The 24,324-nt window shown below is 41.2% G+C and overlaps 1 protein-coding gene across 2 annotated transcripts in view; it reads right to left on the reverse strand.

Moving 5' to 3' along the window:
* Positions 1 to 24,324, reverse strand: part of COL15A1 (collagen type XV alpha 1 chain) — a 904,466-nt gene that overhangs the window by 159,548 nt on the left and 720,594 nt on the right. For both annotated transcript variants that reach the window (XM_073678442.1, XM_073678441.1), the window contains exons 36-37: positions 21,641 to 21,769; positions 9,378 to 9,437 (exon numbers count right to left, since the gene is read on the reverse strand). In XM_073678442.1, coding sequence (XP_073534543.1) covers positions 9,378 to 9,437; positions 21,641 to 21,769 — 189 coding nt within the window. The remainder of the gene's footprint in view (positions 1 to 9,377; positions 9,438 to 21,640; positions 21,770 to 24,324) is intronic.

Here is a 24,324-nt window from a genome sequence, read left to right on the forward strand (position 1 = left end):
TATTGTCTTTGGTATTGAATGATATTTTTTCAGTACTTTTGTATTTATTTAGAACGTTTTTTTCCTCTTTGTTGGCTTTAGATTTTTGTTTAGAATCTCTGTTTTTTTTAAAATTTTTCAATGAATTTAAATTGCGAAATTCATCGGCTACTAATGTGTAGAATGTGTTCAAATTGCTCCCCCTGTGGTGTAAAGGGATAAAATTGGATTTTGGTTGGAGTTCTTTATGAATGCAATTATTGTTTGGAACTGTGAATTCTTTATCTGGAGGTTGTTTTATTTCTGCTGTTCGCTCCTGAATTTCGAAATGGCGTTTTAGGGTGAGTTTTCATACAAATTCATTTAGATCCAGAAACTAATCGAACTCCTTAACTTTTTGTGTGGGGCAATAATTTAAACCCTTGGATAGGATTTTTTGTTCCATTGTAGTGAGAGTATGTCTAGATAAATTAAATATTTTTATTGTATTGTTTTTATCAGATTTTTCACTATCTTTGATATTTTTAAAACAATCTGATAGAATTGTTTTTGTCTTGATTTTTATAAATTTACCAGTTCTATTTCCATCGATGTTTTTTTTGGTTCCTTTTCCCCTAGTGCCTCTGGACCTCTTTTTCTTTTTGCCGACTGTGAAGGGGTCCGCGGGAAATAATTTGTGATCGGATTTTTTACCAGGGATTGTAGCGGTGTTGATGTGAGAGACCGGCTCTCTAGTCTGGGTAAAAGAACTTCCGATATTGGAGGAGGAAGATTGGGACATATCTCTAAAAAAGATATATGTGAGCTGACAGGTGAAGGGGATGGGGTGGTCGCTTGTAACACAGTAGGGAAAACTAATGAAGATTCTGTAGTATCATGTACTGTGAAATCACTTGTGTTAAAAAATACATTTGGGGTTTCATTACTGGGTGGAAGTTTTGTGGTGATATATACAGGAGGTAATTCAGAGTTAATGGCCGGAATAATAGAGGGTGTGGAGTTGATGCATATGGGAGAGATATCTCTATCCAGCAAAGGAAGCAAGGAAGGGTTAATCTCCACAGGTTTTTTGAAATCATTAATACCCTTGGGATTTTTGATAAGTGTGATATCTGGTGTGGAAGAATTCTGCCCAGTGGAGATTATATCATGAAATTTTTTGTTTTTATCATGATTTTTTCTCGTAGTTTTAGCAACAGTTTTAATTACATTAGTATTTTTGGGATAGCTCCTGCTTCTATTGCAGAAAAACACTTTCTAAATTTATTTGAGTCAGAATTCTCATTTTGTTGCGTTTTAGAATTATAGAAAGTACGTAACCCATCTATAACCTCGTTTTGTTTTTTGGATAATTCCAGATGAACTGGTAGTCGAGGATTGTTAGCCTGTTCTATATTTTCAATGGCATTCTTGTCTAAAATGGGTTTTTGGTTTAAAACCTTTTCTCCTGTTAGCTTTGGATTTTTTGAGTTTTTTAACTCAAAAAAATCTCTGCGTACTTTTTTAGTTTTTACTTCAATGAGGTTGTTCTCAAAGGTTAGTAGATTTCTATTAATGTCTCTATTAAGAGCATTATATAGAGCAGACTCATTGTACTGTAGTAATTCATTTAAATCTGTCTCACAAAGGTGGACAAATTTGTGAGCTAGATTCGTTCTTTTTTTAATTAATAATTTCATTAATTCATAGGAACAGGTGTCTATGATATCATACCAATCATTCGAAAAAACTTTGTCGTCTGGAAAGGTGCTGTTAAAGTGAATCCGGAGACCAGCTGGTATAATCTTTTGTTGAATACAGATATCTAAAAAGTCAGCATCCAACTGGTGTCTTATCTCATTTTTCATGTTTTTCTCAAAACTCGCAAAAAGTCTAGAGATATTTCCTTTAGTCTCATTATCCATGTTTGTATTAAAATGTTTGTTTCCAACCTGTGTGGATTCAGATGGGATAATTGTAGATAGTATCTCCTTTCGTCTTGTGACATGGTTACTGAAGTGTTCTTAGATCTCGCTGCTCCCTCTCCTAGAGCCGGAGTGTCTCCTCTGTAACTGATGAGCTGGAGGCTCCTCTCAGTCAAGATTTCACAGTGATATAAAAAAAAGAATAAAAGAGGAGACAAGGGGCGCAGAGTCTAAGTGTAGATGAATATGTGCATTTCGAGTCCTCATCGCCCATCAGCCAAACACCATATAAGGAACACATATTGCTATACAGGCGCTATATAGATGATTTAATCATCTTCTGGAAGGGCACAGAAAAACAAGCTATTTCTCTTATAGAGGAACTTAACAAAAATAGTTGGGGTATTTCATTCACATATAACATGGATAAAGAAAAAATCCATTATCTGGACCTGGAAATCAGTCACTCTAATAATAAAATTATAACTAAAACCTTTTTTTAAAAAAACAGATTCTAATGGATTTTTGGACTTTCGGAGCGCACATTATCCAAAATGGAAGCAGAACATACCGTTCAGCCAATACCTGCGCATCCGAAAGAACAATACGAAAGACCAAGATTATGTGGAGCAATCCAAAATTCTGACTAAAAAATTCTTGGATAAAAAATACCCCAAAAAATTGATAGCAGAAGCCTATGAAACCAACCTGAAAAAAACTCAAAATGAATGTCTGTATGAAAAACTCACAGAAAAACAACAGTGCTCTGTTATAGACAATGAACAAACAAATATGTACAAAAAGAGAGATAAAGAAAATAATACAAGATGGCAATATAATTTTATTACTGCTTTTAATCAGGGAAGTGTGAAAGTAAGACAGATTTTAAAAAAGTATTGGTACATTCTAAGAAGGGATTCCTTTCTCAAAAAGTGGCTACCGGAGAATCCTGGTATCACATTCCGGAGGGGGGTTACTATTGGGAACATTATTGCGCCTAGTGTCTTAGGGAAACCCCTCTCTCCTTTAAGACCAAAAAAGACTCCTATACAAAATCCCCTTGGAGTTTTTAGATGTGGATCAAAAAAATGTCATTGCTGCAATATCATTAGTCACAAACAAAAATGTATCACATCAAGAAGCACAGGAGAGACAATAAATATAAACCAGCACCTTACTTGTGAGAGTGATCACGTTATCTACGTGATCATTTGTGCCTGTGGTCTTCAATACGTGGGCCGCACTACACAGACACTGCGGTCGCGTATGAATGGCCACAGACACAACACCAAAAAAGGTTTTTTAAAACACAGTTTGTCCAGACACCTTTTAGTTAAACACCACAAGCAATTTGACATAAAGGTAACTCCTGTTGAACAAATACCACAGAATGACATAAATAGGATCCAGAAACTAAACAGAAAAGAGTCTTATTGGATCTTTAGATTGAAAACCCTATATCCAGATGGTCTTAATGATATAGTGGAAAATGTGTGAGGGGGAAAAAGAAGAGGAAAAAAGGAAAAAAAAAAAAAAAAAAAGTGTATATTTAATAATGCACAGCCCTATTTACCAATACTGTAAAAAAAAATATTTGTTTTATTGTAAGATCTCATTTCTGTAAAAATAACTGTTATATTTTATGAATTTTTTTATATACTAGACTAACAATTATGTATTTTTATGATCAGTACTATGTAATTTATTTATTATTATTTTTATATATATATATATATATATATATATATAATCATCACCAGGTATATTTTAATCACAACTATGTATTCTAAAATTACTATTATATATCCCTTTCTCTTTCTATATATATATAAGGAGGGGAAAGTGAAGGAAATGATAAGAGAAAGGAATTTTATTATATTTTATTATATATATGTTCATTCTAATATCATAAAATATACAATTCTAGTACACAGAATGGTGATAGAATGTAATGCTGAACAACTACCTACTCTCCTAACTTAATTGGGGCGTGGTGTCAATCCTAATCAATTCAACCAAATCAAGGAAAGGAGAAAAAAAAAAAAAACACGACATCTTAAGAGTAACCAGTCTATAAAGATTGTCTTCTCTTAAAGTCCTACAAGTGCATATTATACCTGATGAAGGCCGTTGCTGGCAGATACGCGTTGTTTGTTCTTAATATAGTGTCTGAATAAATCTGATTTTGAGAAAAAGAATTAATCTGTAACGATCCTTATCCTCTGGAAGCGCCGAAAAAGGGAAATCTTCTCTCTACTACAATATCCAACATGCAAGCCTTATACCAGGGCTGACATAGTTCCCGCATTTGTGCTGCAGACCAGAGGATTGCAAAGAGCTGATCCACTATACGGGTCATTTGAGTGAAAATACAAGACAGAACTACGCTCCACATGCGGCAGTTAGATGATGATGGCTAAATAACGCAGCCATCATCTGTTGGCAAAAATATGTGCTCTGTTCCTGAGTCTGCATTAAAGTGAGGGGCCCAACATATCACATAACTGTATGTGAAATGTCAGTAAGGGGTTAAATTAAAAAGTTGTCATCATCTTTAGTTTAATTTAGTTTACAGTGATCACGTTTTTTGTCATCTGCCGCCTCCTGGATTTCCGTGTAAAGGACCTAATACTAAAAAGAGCAAGGGAAGCGGACACTATCACCTATAAACCTATAAAGATACAACAATCCTGATCTTCCAAGACTTGGCTTCCACTACCCTCAACAAAAGGCACTTGTTGAGATTCTTCACAGAGGCACTACGCCAGAAGCAGTATCAATACCTTTTGTCATAGCGATATCTACCAAAAACAAACAAATCCAAGCCAGAACATCAGCCAAAATTCAAGACACTTGCAGGGACCTGGGGATTACCCAGGAGAAGCATCCCCACACAGCGTCAATTTTGAACTGCCCATCTGAACTGTAAACTTTCCCTCAAGGCCCAACGCTCTAAACGCAAGATACCAAAGCAGCCTACTGCTATTCAGGAGCGTGACCCTGGTTGAGCTAAGACCAGTTTGTTTAAAGAACTTGATTTACCAGACTTCTGAAACATTGTCTAATTGGGACTGACTTGCCCTGTGAGAATCTACTATTTTTCTTCAACTTATCTTTTCTTGCAGGGCCTTTGACGAAGGGCAGGTTCCCATCTCTGGGCAGGATACTGGTCTGACCGCAACACGGAACTTTCTGGACCCACCCTCGAGAAATCTAGGGATGGTAAAATCTCCTGTCTTTGAATCCCCTACGGGGTTGTGTTGCGGTCTTGCTAGGCTTGTGTTCTCTCGTGATGGGGGGCCGGCCTTCCTCGCCTGTTATATAGTTGTCCCTATGGAGATTGTTTTATATATGACTGAAACAATCTCCACACAGAAGTGCTCTCATCTCTGGCACCAACTCCGTTTCCCCTATGTTTGACTGTTGAAATGTTTAATAATTCCCCTATAATATGGTGTTATATGATACTACAAATGAAATATGTTTTACATGTTCTAAATGTTACATTTTTCCCCCCTCTGTACCCCACTTCCATCTTGGCCCGAAATAGTCACCTTCGACGGCAGACAACTTCCACACCAATCCATTAGTCATGGAAGCTAAACAAAAATTATTCAAGCTTGCTAACTTCAACACACAGGGCCTTAACTCCCTCATCCCGAGATCCCAGACGCTAGCCCGATTCCGGAAAGAAGGTTTTGACATATTATTGCTTGAAGAAACCCACTTTCAGGCTGACAAACTCCTCTCTTCGAAAAAGCCTACTATAACCAGTGATAACATGCTACGTCTCCCCAAAAAGGTTCTAGAGGGGTATCTATTGCCTTTGCTAAAGATACCCCCTTCTTACTCTGTGACTTTTGTTGGTCCAGAAGGACGCTACATATTTGTAAAAGGCTTCCTGGCGGGTTCCCTGGTATCACTTGGCAACCTATATACCCTTAGAAGAAACAAATCAGATGGATACTATCTACACTAAATAGATTCTGATCCTTCATGGAGGGCTCACCAATATTGGAAGGAGACCTCATACTCTTACTATAGACCCCATGTTGGATTCCACATCCACAAAGACCCATATATCCCTTTGTGACTTATCCCGAGTTAAAAGCTCACTGAACTCTCTTGACACTCGTAGATATCTGGTGAAGCCTTCACCCCACTTACCTAGACTATACATTTTATTCTCAGCCCCACAACACCTACCACAGGATAGATTATATTTTCATCCAAAGGTCCCTGCTATCCCGATGATACACTCAGATCACTCGATAGCATCTGACAGTTTTTTGCTTCTCAAACCATACTCAATTTATCGCACATGGAGGTTAAATTAATCGATTCTCACCGTTGACGATGATAGAGAATGTGTCACCACCACACTAACCAATTACTCTCAAACTAATTAAACGTCTGAGGTCAGCTACCCAATTCTCTGGGAAGCACACAAGCCGGTGGTCAGAAAGGAATTGATTTTTATAGCATCCCACATTAACAAACAGAGCAAAAAAAAAACATCCAAAACCTTTACGAAGACATATCCGCACTACAATTACAACATAAGAAATCCCTGGCCCATCAGACTCTGGAGACCCTTACCGCCAAGCGTCAACAATTAAAAGACATATTTAACAAACACTCTGCTAAGCTTTATCTTAATTGGAAAAATCGCATGTTTGGGCACGGCATTAGGGCTTCCAAGTTGATGGTATCCCTAATTAAAATACAGCAGGCCCAGATGGTCTACCAATTAAGTATTACAAAGCCTTCTCCAAGACATTGGAACCCTACCTCCTCAACATGTGCAATGCCATCCAATGGGATATCTCTTTCCCACCACAAACCCTAGAGGCCCATATCTCTCTCATCCAGAAAAAGGGTAAAGATCCGGAATGTTGCGGCAATTATAGACCAATATCTCTCTTAGATGTGGAGCTCAAATATATTCTAGCATGCTGGCAAAACGCATTGCGGATTACTTGCCAATCCTTATATCACCAGATCAAACAAACTTTATTAAAGGAAAAGAGGACAAAGACAACGCCTTACGTATTCTTCACCTAATGCAGTACTCTAATTTGCATAAACTCCCGTTGGTCTTCTTGCGATACTCCAAATGTACACACAACCCATAGCTAAAATTAAACTCAATGACTCTCACCAAACCACTTTCCATTTTTAATGGAACAAGACAGGGCTGCCCGCGCTCTCCCCTTCTATTTGTGATGGTAATGGAGCCTCTAATACAATCAAGTAGGCGGTGTCATAACATAGTGGACGTAAATCTACAAGGAACACCCCATACAGCTGCAGCCTTCGCCGACGACCTTCTAGTCATAATGACACAACCAGACAGAGGCATACCCGCCCTCATGCAGATTATAGAATGGTATGGCTCCCTGTCCAATTTTAAAATAAACTTGTCCAAATCGGGGATCCTGGGTATAAACATCCCCAAACCACTGACCATTATAAAACTCAATTCCGGTTTAGATGGCCCCTCAGCCATATCTTATATTTAGGTATTAAGGCTGGCAAGTCCCCCAGAGATCTTTTTAACCTAAACTATAAACCCCTTCTACCTACAGTAGTGGAGCACGTCAAATTATGGAGGACCCCTTACCTCTCCTGGATTGGCAGGAAAAACTTAATAAAAAGTATACTTCTACCTAAGTTTATTTATTTATTCCATATGGTTCCCATCCCAATACCAAAAACATACCTATCTAAGGTCAATTCCTTCTTTTTTCATTACATTTGGAATAAACACAGATCGAGGCTTAATTCACATACCCTTTCACTCTCCAAAGACAGGGGGGGTGAGAGCCCCCAATATACACACATGTTATCAGGCCGCGCTACTTACTAGAATTGTCAACTGGGCTAGAAGGCCAGAAGGGAAGTCTTAGCTCTCCCTAGTAGAACACATGTCCCCCATCCCACTACACGCAATACTATTTTCTTCCCTCACTACACTATACAAAATAACATTCCATAACCTACTGACCTGCGCCACTATTAAATGCTGGAAGTAATTCGTAGACATCCTCTCCCCTCCCCTCTCCCTCTAACTCAAGTGTCGGATCTGATGGAACCAAACTTGGAGGCATCTATCACATACAACAATCGTGGTGGGCCATACCCCTTCCCTCTAATAGACTACCTATTAAAAGATGGCACCTTTATAACCTACCAGGAAATGAAGGCATTGTACACACGGTCCAACCTCACCGTTCTCCACTATGAATCTCTAAAAAACTTGGTGCTTCTTGCCATGACACATGGCGACCCATTCAGGTCACTCACTGCATACGAATCTCTCTGTTCACAAACATGACCCCACAAAAAAATCCTTTCATTTCTTTATAACCTACTGTTCACATGGGACACACCACTGAAAAGAGCCTTCATTTTAAAATGGGAGAAAGACTTATAAATATCATTCACGGAAGCCCAGACCACACGCATCTACAACTTTTCTCATGGACCCTCACATTGTGTTACCCAACCCCTCTCCAGATTCACAAGTAGTTCCCAACCACACCCGACCAATTTTGGAGATGCAGTAGAGACAAAGGATCTTATCTATACATATGGTGGTCCTTCCCGAACATTCGGGACTTCTGGAGAGGTGTCTCCCAAATCCTAACAGAACTACTCCATTCTCGCACAACCCTGACTCCAGAACAAGTCTTCCTAAACATCCCAGTTAATGCCAACAATAAATTCTTATCTAAGTTAACCTCATTTATACTAGCAGCCAGCAAACTTCTAATACCCTCATTGTGGCGCACAACCAACACTCAAAATTGTTGGAGCACAGAAACAACTGCTCCTCAAAATAGACCAGCTCTATCACATTGAAGAATTAACCGCCCTCACACACCACAATTTAACCCATTTCCACCGGACTTGGTCGCCATGGCAGCAATACAGAATTTCCCCCCAGTTAGTCTCCCTTACCACTACACACACATAGTATGTGGTGACTGGAGTATATCTCATTAACTGACCGGCCCCATTGTAGTCTTTGCAACATCTTGCTCCAGAGCGTTTTGGAATGAATCTCACCCCGTCAATACATACCTTTGATAACAATGAATTTGAACAGATCAACACTAAAATTTTTAGTGTATGGCAGAACAAGAATTTTTCAAATTATGAAAATTATGTTAACTTTTTGTTTCTCTGCATATAACATAAAGGCTTATCCCTTATATAAATCAGACAAATTGTAAGAGGCTTTACACAAATTCTAAGGGCTCGCTCACACCACCGTATAAATCGTACGAGTGCTATTTGATTTTTTATCGGATAGCACTCGGACCGATGTTATTCAGTGGGGCAGTGCTGATTACTCATTTTTTTCATTGACAGAATCTGTCTGTGAAAATAATTGCAGCATGTTGCTATTTCTTTCAAAAATATTTTTTATATGCTCATGTGACTCAAGTCTAAGTGTCTTAATAACATTGGGTTAAACTCAACACTTACGTGGCCAGAGATTGCGGGTGGTGGCGGGTTGTCAGCAGGAAGGGAAATCAAGTCACCAAGCTGAAATATAACAGATAGAAAGTTACAACATGCTCAAAATAAATGTCCTAAAACTCAGGCCCCAATTCATAATTTCCTATAGGTATGTTTTTTGTCTAGTTTTGTGTATTTTTTGACTTTTTGTATGTTTATACTCAGTTCATTATTTTATTTGTGCCTTTTTTTAAGTCTTTTTATATATGCACGCCGTTTTTTTCTGCTTTGTGGGTGGAGTCTTGTAATTCCAGATGTTTAAGATAGATTCAGAACTTGGTGCAATTTTCCCCCTGGTATATTTTTGAATTGCAAAAGCAGGACAAGATAGAAAGAAAGTACATTTTTAACTTTGCACCATTCTGATTAACATAGTTCCAAAAGCTGCAACTAATACCACAAGACAAAAGAGAAAAGTGGTTTAAAAACGCAAATTAATTGGGGCCTATGTGTTGTTTCAGGTGACTTTTCAGAATAAGCTGACTTGTGTCCGCATTTTGCAATAAATCATAGAATACTACTGCATTAAAATTAATTGATATGTAGTTTAATTGAAGAAAAAGTGCAGCAAAAATTCTGTACAAGTGGTAAGGCCAACGTTTCAGTCCATAGAACTTGTTCACGGCCTAGAATGATATATACAAACACACAAATCAACAAAAAAGTACTTATTGAGAACAAGTTGATACACACTTGCGCTACACTAAGTAAACTGTGTGCAGCTGCTGGTAGTGATGCAGGCTCTGTGTGTAAACCTGTCCTAAAAACGAAAAAAAAAAAATACTGAGAATGTACTACCGCACTTGCACTAACTAGATGTATTAAGCTATTTCATAAAATTGACCAATTGCATACCTGTGACGTCACATCCTCTTCACCCCCTGTGCACGGTGTCGGCTAGCAGCGCAACTTCCAGCCGGAGCACGCTGTGAGTAGCGATACCAAATATGTGTACTCTTTTTGTTTTTGCATAAATATACGGATTTATTGGTTTAATATTTTATTTAGTTATTTTGTGATTTTTTTTAACAGTTTGAAAACATTTTTTAGACTTTTTTTTTACATTTTTACTTAGTCCCTGTATGGGACATTAATTTTTATTTTTCTAATCACTGTTCTCATGCAATGTAATAGACATGTATTACATTGCATGAGAACTTTGCTGACAGTTTCACACTGTCTGTCTCCTGCTGGACTTCAGCTGCAGGCTGAGCTCAGCAGGACACCATATATGGCAGATCTGGAGGCGGTCATGTGACCTCCAGCTGCCATAACAATGGCAGGTCCTGGAAGGCATCAGGGGTCCGTTGGAGAGGTAAGTGGACGACCCCCTCTCCTCTCACTATCTTCTATATGCCGCGATCACTATAGATGGCGGCATATAGAAGATAGCAAAGGGTTAACATCATTGGGACCTGATCCAATCAGGTCCCGATGATGTCCCCTGTCAGAGCTGTCGCTCTGAACCGCAACCGCAGCACTTGCAGGACCCGTTCATAAACGTCGGCGCTGCACAGAGCCCAGGCAGCGCCGACGTTTATGTACAGTGGGCGATCGGGAAGCGGTTAATTGTGCAGGAGGGGTATTAATTGTGCAAGGTGGCATATTTATTGTGCAGGGGGCTATAAATTGTTCAGGGGGGCATATTTATTAATTGTGCAAGGGGGCATATTTATTCATTGCTCAGGGGGCTATTTATTTATTGTGCAGGGTCCATATTTATTCAGTGTGGAGGGAAGATTTATTCAGTGTGGAGGGGAGATTTAATCTGTTGGGAACGAGTGGGGAGTGGGTGCAGACACATTATTGGTAGCGAGGGAGAAAATGTGTGCGGAGACAGTATGGGAAGCGAGGGTGATGGGATGTGTGCGGACACAGTATGGGGAGTTGGGGGGGATGTGTGAGGAGGAAATATTAGGAGGTAGGGGAAATGTGTAAGGAGACTATTGAGGGGAACAGTGTGAGGAGACAGTATGGGGGAAGAAAAGTGTGAGTAGGCACAGAATAGAGACTTAGTAGTGGGTGGGGGATAGCATGGGGGGACAGTGTAAGGCCACAGCCAGGAGGGAACAGTATGCTAATTGGGGAGTGTGATGAGGGGGCACAGTATAGAGACTGAGCCCTATAGGGGGGACACAGTGTGAGGATAGTGTGAAGAGGGGACCAAGTATGGAAAGGAGGGGGCAGTGTGGAGAGCAGGTACCATAAGAGGGACAGTGTGTGGGTCATATTTTGTGCAGGGAATATAGTGAGGGGCAATTATTTATTCAGGGGCTCAGCATAAGGCAGATATTTGTATTCAGGAGCATTATAATGACTCTGCTATCTTTCAAGGCATCGTGTGGGGATGTTCTGCAGAAGACCGGAGAAGATGGAAGTCTGCAGAGACGGCTGTGGATGAGAAAACTCATCACGGCGTCTCGGCAAGAGGAAGAAAAGAAAGAGAATGACTCCAGAGACAACGTCATCTATAAGGTACCTGGATGTAAATGTCTTTTATGATGCTGACATTTTTTTATTTTTATTTATGTTAGGAGCATTAAAGATGTTGTCCACGTTTATGATGAGTCTGCAGTCATTCTATGTGACTGCAGACTTCTGAATTTTCACAGTGCACACTGCACACTGTCCAGATTCTCTCGTGCCGGCGATTTGTCTACATGCAGTCACATGCTGACTAGACATGCGTGGCCTCACTCAATGAAAATTAATTGAGGGAGGCAGGACACGTCTAGTCGGAATGTGGCCAGAAGTATACAAATCTCATACTTGTAGTGACATGACCGTCCACTGTTGCCACGGCAAGGGAGAATCCTAAATGTGTGCAGTGCATGCGCTGTGAGAATTCAGAAGCCTGCAGTCACACACAGTGATTGCAGACTTTCATCTCAAATCTGGACGAGCCCATTAATTATAAAATGAAGCCCTGTAGCCAATCCTGACAGCTTTTAATATCCTCACTGTCAGGATTCAGCTCTGCTTGCAGGTTCCATCAGTCATCACATGACCACTTCACTCACATGCGATTTTCAGACTTACGGTCAAGTGACAACGAGCTTTTCTTCCTGCTTCTCTCAGAGAGAATTAGGAATAGCAGCTCGTCGGCACGTGACTAAGGCCACGGTCCTATTATCAGTATTTGATCAGTATTCAATCAGTATTGTTTCTCAGGAGTGGGAGAAAAACCAGGTGAGGAACAATCAGAGAAAAGGTATAATAGAAACAAGTCACCAATTCTGCATTTATAACCCACTCCTGGTTTTGGGTCTCACTCCTGAGAAAAAATACTGACCGAATACTGACCAAATACTGATAATGGGGACATGGCCTTAGTGTGTAAATCGCATATGTGCTGGGGAAGGACTGAATTCTTGCCCCGGGTGCTAGAAGACCTAGATACACCTCAGCCCAGTGCAGGTTACATTTGGACAATTAACTTATGACTTACCACTGTTGTTTAAGCCACCACTAAGGGATTTACCCATACATGTGTATAATCTGTACTCTACAGGCAGGATCCACTGGTGGGAAGCACTACAGGTGCCACAAAGGTCTAAGGTCCAGCAAACCGGGCATTTAATTAATCAAATTTACCTTTATCTGCATACATAGATCCATGTGTGCAATTGGTCAATTTTATGACATAGCTTAATACATCTAGTTAGTGCAAACGCGGTAGTAAATTCTCCTTATTTCTTTCATATATGTATATGTGTATATATATATATATATATATATATATATATATATATATATATATATATATACATATATATATATATATACATATATATATATATATATATACATATATATATATATATATATATATACACACACACACAGTGGGGAAAGTATTTGATGCACTGACGATTTTGCAAGTTTTCCCACTTACAAAGAATGGAGAGGTCTGTAATTTTTATCGTAGGTACACTTCAACTCTGAGAGACAGAATCTAAAAGTAAAAATCATAAAATCACATTGTATGATTTTTACATAATTAATTTGCATTTTATTGCACAAAATAAGTATTTGATACAATAGAAAAACAGGACTTAATATTTGCTATTGAAACCATTGTTTGCAATTACAGAGGTCAGATGTTTCCCGTAGTTCTTGATGGCAGCAGCTGTCCCTCGGCACTCGGTCCCCAGCCGCCACTATTTCTCCTGGTGTGCTGTCCCTGCCTTATAGGAGCATGGGTCCCAGAACATTACCCGTACCCTCACCAACGCAGTTACTGGGAAGGACCACCTAACCACAGACAGGGACACGTGGACAAGTGCTTGTGGCTAGTGACAGTACAGCTCACTGACGACACACTGGGTTAATATTGTGAAATCTTTGTGTGATCCGGCGAGTCTTTTTTTCAGAGTGCCAGAAGAGGACCAGAGCCCCCTGGAAACTGGAGAAGTTGCTGATTGGTAAGTATTTTAAGGCACTGGCACTACACTACAGACATATTTAGAAGGGATTATGGAATAACTAACGCCGGTGTTTCGGCCTTCTGCCTCCCTCTCCCAGCAGAGATGCAGACTCACCGCCGCGGCCAAGCATCTTCCTTCCTCCTCGGCTGCTGCTGCCCAGGGTCTATGCACAGCTCGCAGAACCATGGGCACTGTGCTTAGAGTGCATGCGTGGTCCAGCCTTCTGGCTGGGAGATACTTATTGTTTAAGGCACCTCCACCTGATGGAAGATGCCTGTGCAACGTTGTAAGTCTGTTTGTATCACGCTTGTTAGTTTTCAGGTCCCAGTGCTCATATTCTTATATACTGTGCATCAGCCATGCCTGCCTGCCTTCCTCTATATCAGCCATGCCAGTTTGCCTGTCTGGTAATCATCCATGCCCGCCTGCCGGTATATCAGCCGTGTCCGCCTGCACCTGCCTACCAGGATACCAGTCATGTCCACCAGTACCTGCCTGCCTGTCTGTTATGCCGGGCACTGTACCAGCTGTGCCAGCCAGTGCTTGACAACTCTACCGTTCCTGCCTCCTGTCCCTTGAAGGTCAGCTGCCATCCACCCGAGGTCAGTCCTGGTGTAGCACCTGGTCCCGCCTCCTTCATCTCTAGTCGGATCGCGGTATCAAAAGCCGCTGTGCATCCGAGGTCTGACTTGGTGAGGCACCTAGTCACGCCCCTCCAGGCTCTCCTCGGATCAAGGCACAGTGGTTCCACCACCCAGTCCATTACAGTTTGCACAGGCCATAGAATCCATTGGCTGTCAGGCTCTCTTTGTCTGACCTGTACCAGGTGGTCTTTCACCAGAAAGACCAACAGGACAAGATCCTATCCTTCCTGCGGATAGTAAAGACCCGTCTACACACGATGACTACTTTGGCAGCATACGCATCTACCAAAGCGGCAACAACTTCGGATGTGCCTCAACAGTCTGCCAGGTTTGTACCCGGCTTTGGACCCTGCTCTATTTCAGGGATTCATTAAGCAGTGAACGCTACACTTTGAGGAGCCATGAGGTTGCGGAAAGCTTCCACCTCCACGAACCTAAAAGTCAAAATTTCTAGTGCAAGCAGTCAAGAAATGTGGTAGTTTAGTATTGTGGCCTGTGGGTGGCTGCGTATTTGCGCTTGCGTTTCAAGGACTGGGGTAGGGACAACTGAACGCGGCACTGGGACAAGGACGTGGACAAGGTTGTTGACTGTGATAGTTGCAAGTGTTCAACGACAGGTGCAGGGTGGGAGGCATCTTCGCCTGCATCATGGACGGAGGCTTGGTGTGCACATACAAGAGGGGAAGAGGCAGTGGTGTTACCCGCAGACACTTTTTCTAGACCCTGGAATTCGGCCAAACTAGTCGGATGCTTTGCTGTCATGTGCCTGAGCATGCTGGTGGTGGTTAGGCTGGTAGTTTTGCTGCCCCTGCTGATGCTGGCATAGCAGATGTTGCAAGTGGCCTTTTTGGGGTTAACTGGACAGTCTTTAACACTAGAACTACTGGAGGGGTCATTCTGACCCTTTTGCTATTTATTTTTCCTATAATTTCTAAAATTTTAACAAATGAGTTCTGAGTTTTTGTGACTTTTATTTATTCATGGTAGTGTATATTTTAGGACACAAAAATGAATTGTAATTTTTTCAGGGGCCCGGATTTTACAATTCATACCTATAAGTACTGAAGGGGTCAATTTGACCCCATACATAAAAGTAGTAGTAGGCAAGTCACCTAATATTACAGAGTACAGAAAATCACAGTGCTTCTCCCTAGTTGTAGAGTGTAATTGTGTCTTTGCATATCAGGGATGATTCAGCATTTTGTTTTGTCTAAACTTGTCTGAACATGTTTGATCCATGTCTCTTCTAGCGATTTCTGTCTGTACTTCAGTAGCAAACATTACAGTTGAAGCTACAACTCTGCATGTTTGTACAGTGTCGTTTTATTACTTCTACGATCTTACAAGTCCCTTTTTGCGACGTATATTTGAAGCATGAGTAAGCAGAGGGGTCTGACAAGTGATGAAATTTTGAAATGTCTTCAGAATTTATCTGAAAATGAGTCAGAAGAAGAAAATCAGGAACAAATAGACTCAGAGTCTGATGAAGAATATTTTCCTCATGATATTTCCGAAGAATCAGATTCAAGCAGTAACAGTGACATAATTGACGATACCAAAGATTCTGGAGAGGATGATGGACGTCCTACTACGTCAACAAGATGTACGGCCACACCACAATTGCGGAGAGGTAGAGGAAGAGGGACCCAACCACAATATTTTGGATACGGAGGGAGAAAGAAAGGTACAGTGGACATTCCACCTGCTGTGGGTCATAAAGAGACTTGTCGCGATGGAACTGTGTGGGAAGTTGTCCCAATTGCTTCTGCATCTACTGGCCGACTGTCCCAACAAAACATTCTATGAGAAACAGCTGGACCCACCCCTTATGCCAAACGGGAGATCATCAATGGGAATGTATCAAGTGCATGGAGGTTGCTAATTGATGAACCTATACTTCGCCACATAAAAAAGTGTGCAGAAATGGAGGCTCATCAGAAACTTGAAGATGATAAATGGACAGTTTCTCTAATCGAGCTTGATGCATTTACTGCAATATTATATGCGAGGGGCGCATATAATGCAAATGGTCTTTCTGTAAAAACCTTGTGGTCAAGTACTTGGGGTCCTCGCTTCTTTCAAGACACTATGCCGAGAAGTAGGTTCGAAGAATTGATGCAATTTGTACAATCTGACATCAAATCCACCCGATCTGATACATTGAAGAATGACAAGTTTGCTTTATTTTCTGAAGTGTGGAATCGCGTCATTGGAAATTGTATACGGTGTTACAAACCTGGACAAAACCTGACAGTTGATGAACAGCTTTTTCCAACTAAATCAAGATGTCCTTTCACCCAATATATAGCCAATAAGCCGGACAAATTTGGAATAAAATTCTGGCTGGTAGCTGACGTAGAATCCAAATACCTCTGCAACAGGTTTCCATATTTGGGAAAAGATGAACAACGACCGGTCTCTTGCACAACACATTGTTCTCAAACTAATGGATCCATTTTTGAACAAGGGAAGAAATGTTACTACAGATAATTTTTTCACTTCATTGAAACTTGCCAATACACTGAAAGCCAAGAGAACAAGCATTGTGGGAACGATGAACCGTGCAAGAAAAGAGATTCCATCTTTGGCAAAAAACCTACAAACAAATACATATGAGACTACTCTGATGAAGAATGGTGACATCACTCTTACAGTTTACCAAGGTAAACCAAATAAGAATGTCATTTTGCTCAGTAGTCTTCACCCAGATGTAGCAGTTGGAAACGACAAGAAAAAAAAAACGGAAACGGTAACATTTTACAATAAAACAAAGGTTGGAGTGGACACAGTAGACCAGATGGCTCGAAAGTACACCACAAAATCTGGAAGCCGCCGATGGCCTGTTCAGGTGTTTTGTAATGTACTTGATTTAGCAGCTATAAACGCAACAATACTCTATAAAACAGCAACTGGGAGTCAAATTAGCAGACGGGAGTTCATTCTTCAGCTGGCATTAGACCTTCACAAGAATTATTTGGAATCAAGAAGTGGCCCATCATCCGCAATGTCTGAACTACAAACAAAAGGAAAAGAAATCCGCAAGCGTCGAAAATGTGGAGTTGGAAGATGCAACGAAAACAAAACAATTAAAACTTGCGCAAGCTGTAACAAACCAGTTTGTGGAAAATGCACTGGGAAAGTGGAAGAAAGTACTGTTTGTGTTAACTGTTGGACACCGCATGCTATGACCACGTAAAAGGAAAATGCATTTAAACTGCTGTACTTGATCTTAACACTGTTCCTACTAAGTTAAAATAAATGTTCTTTAATTTGTTGGCAAAAAAAAAGTTATTTTTACTCCAGAGTCAGTACTTTTGAATGGGGGTCAAAATTACCTCTAATGGTAGTTATAGGTATTATGAAACATGCGGTAGTTCTAGTGTTAAAAAAGAGCCAGACTCAGGAAGACCTAGCAGTTGGACTGGCAACTTCCCTGGTATTGGTGTTTTGGGGAACAGTTGCCCGCCTCGTGTCTGTGGCCAACTGCTTCTTCCTGCCTATTGTGGTGCTCTGCCTCCCTCCCACTCTGCGCTGCTGTCATCGCCATGCATGTCAACTTAACAGGTTTGGTCAGTGACTTCATCTTCCACCACCTAGTCTTACACTTCCACACCCTGGTCCTCTTCCTGACTTTCTGTCCATCATGTCTCATCATCATCCACCTTTTACGACACTAATTGCACTTTCCGACCGTCACCTTCGTGTGATTATAGCTGCTGAAATATTTGGGCATTGCTACATGTGATCTCCTGTTGCCCTGGTTGAAGCGGACCGAGTGAGAGGCCAGAATCTATGAATGGAAAGATGAACAAAATAGCTCTTCGGAGTGTCTAAGTGTGGGATCAGTTGTCTCCGGGCACTTGGCATGGTGGGAGTAAGGAGGATCAGGGTGAGGAATATGCCGACTCCAGGTAAAAAAAAATCTCCTGGATCCGCATGTTCCTCAAACAAGAATCTGCAAAAACAATTGTGCATGCCCTCATCATCTCCCGCCTTGACTACTGCAACCTCCTGCTCTGTGGCCTCCCTTCTAACACTCTCACACCCCTCCAATCTATCCTAAACTCTGCTGCCCGACTAATCCACCTGTCCCCCCCTATTCCCCGGCCTCTCCTCTCTGTCAATCCCTTCACTGGCGCTCCATTGCCCAGAGACTCCAGTTCAAAACCCTAGCCTTAGCATGCAAAGCCATCCACAACTTGTCTCCTCCATACATCTGTGACCTAGTCTCCTGGTACGTACCTGCACGCAACCTCCGATCCTCACAAGATCTCCTTCTCTACTCCCCTCTTATCACCTCCTCTCACAATCGCATACAAGATTTCTCCTGTGCATCCCCCTACTCTAGAACTCTCTACACCAATATATCAGGCTCTTGTCTACCGTGGAAACTTTCAAAAGGAACCTGAAGACCTACCTCTTCCAACAAGCATACAACCTGCAGTAACCACTGCTCAACCATACCGCTGCACGACCAGCTCTACCCACACCTACTGTATCATCACACATTCCTTGTAGACTGTGAGCCCTCACGGGCAGGGTCCTCTCTCCTCCTGTACCAGTCGCCGTCACGTTTTTGTTCAAGATTATTGTAATTGTTTTTGCTATGTATACCCATTTTTCACATAGACTCATGGCTACTGAGACTGGACCGTGTAGAAGACAGGGTGGCAGTGGTGGTGACTGAAAGCATTATCTATTTATCGGCTATCCAACCAACAATCTTTTCACACTGGTCTGGCTTCAAGAGTGGTATTCCGCAGCCCCCCAGAAATTGGGACAGGAAGCTAGGTCGACATGATGTGGGTCCTTGTTGTGCTCCCTCAGCAGGCACAGTTTCATCTTGCCCATGGCCTCTGCGTGCATGTCACCATCACGTTCACGTCCCCGTCCCCTGCCACGCGACTTGCCCATTTTAAATGGAGGTTAATATTTGTCATGTTGCCAAAAATGTCGGTATTATTACCGCATTAATATAGGATCACGTCTGATGACCACGGTTTTAGGCAGAGACCTGGGATGCAGAGATGCTTCCAGGGGTCTTCCCCATGCTGTTTCCATGTCATTTCAGCACTTTATGAATGTGTCTGGTCATGTCTCACACACCACATGACCAGATAAGGTAGTAAAATGTTAAAATTACATTTACTGGTGAATGTATTTTTCACAGTTGAATGCAATGCAAAAGTGCAAAAACGCATCAAAAGCGCTACTTGTGAACATAGCCCAAGGTGTGGAGGAGCATTTTTGTTTTTCGTTATTTATTTCGCCATATATACAAGTCATTACCCTGGAAAGAATGTTCCTTAACATTTTTTCCAGGAAAATCCATTTTGGTTTTGTTTTTGTATGTTTTATTGTGAGTCCGTAAAAGTTGCGTAATACTCTGACAATATTGTTCACAGTAGTGACCTGAGATCAGAGATGCTTACAGGGGTGTTCCCCATGCTGTTCCCATATAATTTTAGCACTGTTCCCATCGATTTTGGCCAATTTTTAGGCCCCCTCCAGACCTTCATGGGGGGCGCCGGAAAGATGCTTGAGTTTCCTATTGACTTACATTGGGCTCATTTGTCGGGTCAAACACCTGAGCATTACGATTTGCTCGAACCGAGCAAGGAGCGCTAGAACATTTTAGCGCTCGCTCATCACTATATAATACACCTTGACAGGATACTAGGAGAGGAACTGCACTAGGAATCTAAGTTCAGGCACTGTGTGGAGGGCGGAGCTGCCTAATATATCCCAGGGGATAGGACAGGGAAGTTAAACTTCAGGATACACAGGGGTTAAATTTCTGCTACAGTGGATCAAATACACTGTAAGGCTATGTTCCCATATGTTGTGTTTTTCAGCGTATTTTGCTGCAGATTTTTATGCAAATTTTCATCTGCATTTTGCAGTACCAGCAAAGTCAATGAGTAACCAGAATTCTCTGTTCCCACATCTTGTGTTTTTTTTGCTGCGCATTTTGTGACTTGGTTGGGTTTTTAGGAAAATAGAGCAAGACACTTCTTTCAGCGTTTTTTCACCCATAGGAAGTAATGGATGGTGAAAAAAATGCTGAAAAAACGCACCAAAAAACGCAGGTAAATTTTTTCAGCGTTTTCGATGGCAAAATAGAATGGGGTATTTTGTGATTAACCATCTTGTTTTGGTCACTGAGATGGTTCTTTGTTTTGGGAGAGTTTAATTAAATTAGGGAGAATGTAAGAATGTAAACATTAGCTGAGATACATGTGAGATTGAACAATACAAGTGGCCCAGTGAGGTGTGAAATTGAACAATGCATGTGCAAACTGAATGGCAGACCCCATAGTGTGAAAGTAAGTAGTGTCATACAAACTCAATGCATTGCCATTGTCTAAACTATTCCTGAACAATTCACCTCCCCCACTATGCCAAAACCAGAATGAGATTTTTTTTTTTCCACAGAACTTTATGTACATGCATAAATAGAGACAGAAGGACAGTGAAAAAAAAAAACGCGAAAAAAACGCATAAGGCTATGTGCCCACGATGTAGAAATGAAGCAGAAAATTTCCGCTTAATTTCTGCATCTCCTTGCCTGGAAAAACACGTGCAGAATTTGACATGCGTTTTTCAAGCGTTTTGCACATGCGGAATTGCCTTGCGTTTTCTAATGCATTGTAGATGGCAATTCCGCATGCGGAAACGCACAAATAATGGACATGCTGTGGATTTTTCAGCGCATCAAAAACGCTGCGGAAAATTCCGCAGCATGGGCATTGAAAGTGCTGAATTTCATTGGGGACCATGGGGGAAGGATTACCAAGCATTTCCCAAGCGTTTGCGCTGCAAAATTTCCGCAGCATAAACGCTTGAAAAACGCATCGTGGGCACGGACCCTTCAAAACGCAGCTGATGTCCTGCCAGTGATCAGTTTTGCTGTAGATTTCTGACTGAAAAAAAACACAACATCTGGGAACATAGCCTAACACACAGGGATAGTGCTTTGGTTTTAATGCATAGCTGATAATGGTGCATTGTAAACAGCACTTGATTTTCCATGGCAAACTGGACTGTAGAGACTGTGGGGGCTCTATTTACACAGCTTGATATATGCATGAGGACTATGTGAAAATAGAGTTATGTTTATTTAAATACAGGTTAATAGAAAAATTAAATGCATATGCACCTGAACTTTTCTCCATCCAGCTCGAACACGAACATACACCTCACTGGTCTCTGTCAGGTAAATCAAGGTGCCTTCTGGTACTAAATGTGTTCTCTGTAGCATTTCATCAATGTTCTTTGTTGCAGTTGCCTAGGGAAAAATATATAAATAAGGTAATAAATTCAAGGCAACAGGTAAGTAACTCTAACATATATATAAATATGTACACTCACACTGTATATACTGTATGTGTGTTTATATGTATGTGTATATATACAGTACAGACCAAAAGTTTGGACACACCTTCTCATTTAAAGATTTTTCTGTATTTTCATGACTATGAAAATTGTACATTCACACTGAAGGCATCAAAACTATGAATTAACACATGTGGAATTATATACTTAAAAAAGTGTGAAACAACTGAAAATATGTCTTATATTCTTGGTTCTTCAAAGTAGCCACCTTTTGCTTTGATGACTGCTTTGCACACTCTTGGCATTCTCTTGATTAGCTTCAAGAGGTGGTCACCAGAAATGGTTTTCACTTCACAGGTGTGCCCTGTCAGGTTTAATAAGTGGGATTTCTTGCCTTATAAATGGGGTTGGGACCATCAGTTGTGTTGTGTAGAAGTCTGGTGGACACACAGCTGATAGTCCTACTGAATAGACTGTTAGAATTAGTATTATGGGAAGAAAAAAGCAGCTAAGTAAAGAAAAACGAGTGGCCATTATTACTTTAAGAAATGAAGGTCAGTCAGTCTGAAAAATTGGGAAAACTTTGAAAGTGTCCCCAAGTGCAGTTGCAAAAACCATCAAGCGCTACAAAGAAACTGGCTCACATGAGGACCGCCTCAGGAAAGGAAGACCAAGAGTCACCTCTGCTTCTGAGGATAAGTTTATCCCAGTCACCAGCCTCAGAAATCGCAGGTTAACAGCAGCTCAGATTAGAGACCAGGTCAGTGCCACACAGAGTTCTAGCAGCAGACACATCTCTTCAACAACTGTTAAGAGGAGACTTTGTGCAGCAGGCCTTCATGGTAAAATAGCTGCTAGAAAACCACTGCTAAGGACAGGCAGCAAGCAGAAGAGACTTGTTTGGGCTAAAGAACACAAGGAATGGACATTAGACCAGTGGAAATCTGTGCTTTGGTCTGAGGAGTCCAAATTTGAGATCTTTGGTTCCAACCACTGTGTCTTTGTGCGACGCAGAAAAGGTGAACGGATGGACTCTACATGCCTGGTTGCCACCGTGAAGCATGGAGGAGGAGTTGTGATGGTGTGGGGGTGCTTTGCTGGTGACACTGTTGGGGATTTATTCAAAATTGAAGGCATACTGAACCAGCATGGCTACCACAGCATCTTGCAGGGGCATGCTATTCCATCCGGTTTGCGTTTAGTTGGACCATCATTTATTTTTCAACAGGACAATGACCCCAAACACACCTCCAGGCTGTGTAAGGGCTATTTGACCAAGAAGGAGAGTGATGGGGTGCTACGCCAGATGACCTGGCCTCCACGGTCACCAGACCTGAACCCAATCGAGATGGTTTGGGGTGAGCTGGACCGCAGAGTGAAGGCAAAAGGGCCAACAAGTGCTAAGCATCTCTGGGAACTCCTTTAAGATTGTTGGAAGACCATTTCCGGTGACTACTTCTTGAAGCTCATCAAGAGAATGCCAAGAGTGTGCAAAGCAGTCATCAAAGCAAAAGGTGGCTACTTTGAAGAACCTAGAATATAAGACATATTTTCAGTTGTTTCACACTTTTTTGTGAAGTATATAATTCCACATGTGTTAATTCATAGTTTTGATGCCTTCAGTGTGAATGTACAATTTTCATAGTCATGAAAATATAGAAAAATCTTTAAATGAGAAGGTGTGTCCAAACTTTTGGTCTGTACTGTATATATATATATACATACACACACACATATATATATATATACATATATATATATACTGTATACACATATGTACAGTTGAAACCAGAAGTTTACATACACTATATAAAAAGTCACTGTGACAAGGTCACTGGCAAAGTACTGGAAAGAATATGTGTAACACTAATATTGTTAGCTCCAGTGATATAAACATAGAAAAAGTGTTCCAGCACACAAAGTATAGAAAGGGGTTAATCAGCCATCTTAGTAACTAGGGTGATTAAACACCTGTAGAAAGGGAGGAACTCAGAGGAAAAAAATCACAGCCTTTTAGTGGGCCTGGAGGTGGAAGCTCTGGAGCTGTGGAGTTTCATGTTAAAGAAAGCTAAACCTTGGGTTGTTTTGTTCCTGAAGCGGGCGGTTACCAGTAGCAACAATGACTGTGCCATACGTTATGGTTATGTTTTGTTTTTCCTGTTAGGCCAGGAAGGCCGTGTTTGTGTTTGCTAACATTGTATGACATGCAGAAGTAGTGCTGTTGCTTCAAAGGATCCAGCAACTATTAGAAGTAATACAAGCACAGGAGACAGGAAGTGTTGTGCTCCAGAAGCATCCAGCAACTAGAGGGGTTAACACAGTCACAGGAGACGGAGTGTTTAGCAGAACCCCAGGGGGATTGTGGGGAAGTTGTTTACTGTCTGTCTGGAGCCGAAGAGAAAGGTGGTGTGTGATCTGTATCTTACAGAAGGGAACAGAATTCAAGTCAGGAGGGAAGCTAAACACAGGTCAGATAGACTCCCTGAGCTAACAATGTGGAGTATTATC

Source organism: Phyllobates terribilis, unplaced genomic scaffold (assembly GCF_046119375.1).
Source record: "Phyllobates terribilis strain yellow unplaced genomic scaffold, ASM4611937v1 Scaffold_4__5_contigs__length_816908805, whole genome shotgun sequence".
Lineage (NCBI taxonomy): Eukaryota > Metazoa > Chordata > Amphibia > Anura > Dendrobatidae > Phyllobates > Phyllobates terribilis.